This window comes from Palaemon carinicauda, chromosome 3 (genome assembly GCF_036898095.1).
Source record: "Palaemon carinicauda isolate YSFRI2023 chromosome 3, ASM3689809v2, whole genome shotgun sequence".
NCBI classification, from domain to species: Eukaryota; Metazoa; Arthropoda; class Malacostraca; order Decapoda; family Palaemonidae; genus Palaemon; species Palaemon carinicauda.
The window spans coordinates 121,320,465-121,322,676 of NC_090727.1; the positions used below are offsets into that span (position 1 = coordinate 121,320,465).

Consider the following 2,212-nt stretch of genomic DNA (forward strand, 5'->3'; position numbering starts at 1 on the left):
CTCAGAAGAATATTGGGAGTTAAATGGCAGGACGGGAATAGAAATTAAACCATAAGAGAGATTACTCAAGTGCCATATGTGGATGAGGTCATGGTGAGGGGTAGATCGAGATGATTTTTGCATGTACTTCGTATTCCCCAAGAGAGATTAGTTTACCAAACTTTCAGCTGGGCTCCACAATGTACTAGAACAGTTGGAAGACCCAGGCCCACATGACTGATGACTAGGAAGTGTGAAGTATGAGATGATGATTAGAGAAGTATTGAAAAGTAACAATTTAGGTTATGGTAAGCATTTTTATTTTTTATTTTTGTTGTTTTAGGATTCTATCAAGTTTCTAAATACATTTTCTTAACCCTTTCCCACAATATTAAAACAAAGGGTACAATCTTTTTTCAGCAGCACCCCACTGATTTTAGCCAAGATCTGCCACTGTGTGCACACCAAGTATATATTTGCCCCATCGATTTTGCTCCCTCTTGTATTTTCAAGCCTTTGAACAACGTCGCTCCTCATTTGCTCTTTGTTGTTTGATGTGTCTTTCAAAAGCCTGATTTCCAAACCTGAATTTTTGCAAGATACCCAATGATTCTAGATGCTCCATGCTTGGCTGGGCATGTTGTTGGGTGCCACAGGAGATTCATTGTGAACAAAGCACTCTAATTATTTGTAATTTATTCTTTTTCAGGAGGTATCTGTCATCAATCAGCCTCATTTGCCAATTTTTTTTTTTTTTTTTTTTTTTTTTTTTTTTTTTTTAAATAGCAAGTGGGAGTCTATCATTATTCTAATGTCTAAGTTTCCCTGAGCATCCATATTACAACTATTGAATAAGTGTGATGTCTTAGGTTAGGGGACATGCGATGTATACATGAAAGACATCTGTTGGCTGTTTAAAGATTTTGAACATTTAGACCATGTTGAACATTTAGACCATGTAGGTGGTGAAGAAGGGAACACTATCAATGATGTGAAGCATGTCTTCAGATCATATGGCCTCTTATATATATATATATATATATATATATATATATATATATATATATATAAATATATATATATATATATATATATATATATATATATATATATATATATATATATATATATATATATATATATATATAGTCAAATTCTTGCCGTTTATCAAATAAGGGGAGATCTATATAATATGTGATTTAGAAAGAACTATGGAGCATCTCAATTGCTATTTTTTTTCTACCATGCGAATCCACTATATATTAGTATCAGAATTAAGTTAACTAACTTTCGTAACATATATTTCCAGATGTTTTCCTAATATTTAGGGTATATAGGCCATAGAAGTTAAAAATGAACTTTGATTTTAATTTGGAATAGGATATAATGAAAGATTCCACAAATGCAAAGGATTTATTTTATGAAATTAGAAGAATCATAAGGAAATATTTAATTTTAAAGGTATGAGTCCTCTATTCGTCGATTTTTTTTTCGTAGTCTTGGGAAGATTCTTATTTTCGGAGGAAGTCATTAATCAAGCAGTGTTCAAACCCAACAATTCATATGCGTTTAGCACTTCTCATTGGTGACAGATGAGGTGTCCTCAGATACAGCAGAGTCCTCCTCTCTTTCAGTGGCACAAGAAAGACAAGGCAGTTTCTTCTCCATTGCAGCTCGGTATTTGGGGTGACTGATGGCATAAACAATAGGGTTGTACACAGCATTGGCCTTGGCGAAAACCGAGCCCCAGATGGTGAAGAGAGGTGTAATGAAAGGCTTGTAGTGCATGCCTACAAAATTGATAACAAAGTAAGGACTCCATGCCATGAACCAAAGTGAAACAGTCATGAGGGCTACTTTGGCCAATCGGCATTCGTTAGATGTCTTCTTGGCTTCTGGGTCATTTCTCAAAGACTTGACTCCCATCTTCTTGGCCTGTTCGCGCATCTGTTTCTCGTGATTGGCAACAGCCTTCAGGATGAATGTGTAGCAATAAACGATAATGAACAGAGGAAGAACGAAGCAATCAAAACCATAGAAGTACAAGTAAAGATGGCCCCACAGATCATCAGAGAGGTAGTCTGTACCACAGGCAGTCATGTTACCTTCAGGAACATATCTATTGAATCCGAAAAATGGAAGCATGCACCAAAGTGAAGTGTGACCCCAAACATATAGAATTCGTAGCAAAGCACCAGAGCTGGTTAATGGTTTTGCTGCAATACCCTTAACA

The 2,212-nt window shown here is 35.6% G+C and overlaps 1 protein-coding gene across 1 annotated transcript in view; it reads right to left on the reverse strand.

Annotated features, from left to right (window-relative positions):
* Nucleotides 1-1,511: 1,511 nt before the first annotated feature.
* The window catches only part of LOC137637827 (rhodopsin-like), a 1,802-nt gene continuing 1,101 nt past the window's right edge, over nucleotides 1,512-2,212 (reverse strand). The window contains exon 2 of the mRNA XM_068369938.1: nucleotides 1,512-2,212. This exon is cut by the window's right edge and continues 467 nt beyond it. Within this exon, the coding sequence (XP_068226039.1) occupies nucleotides 1,549-2,212 (664 nt within the window). The 3' untranslated portion in view covers nucleotides 1,512-1,548.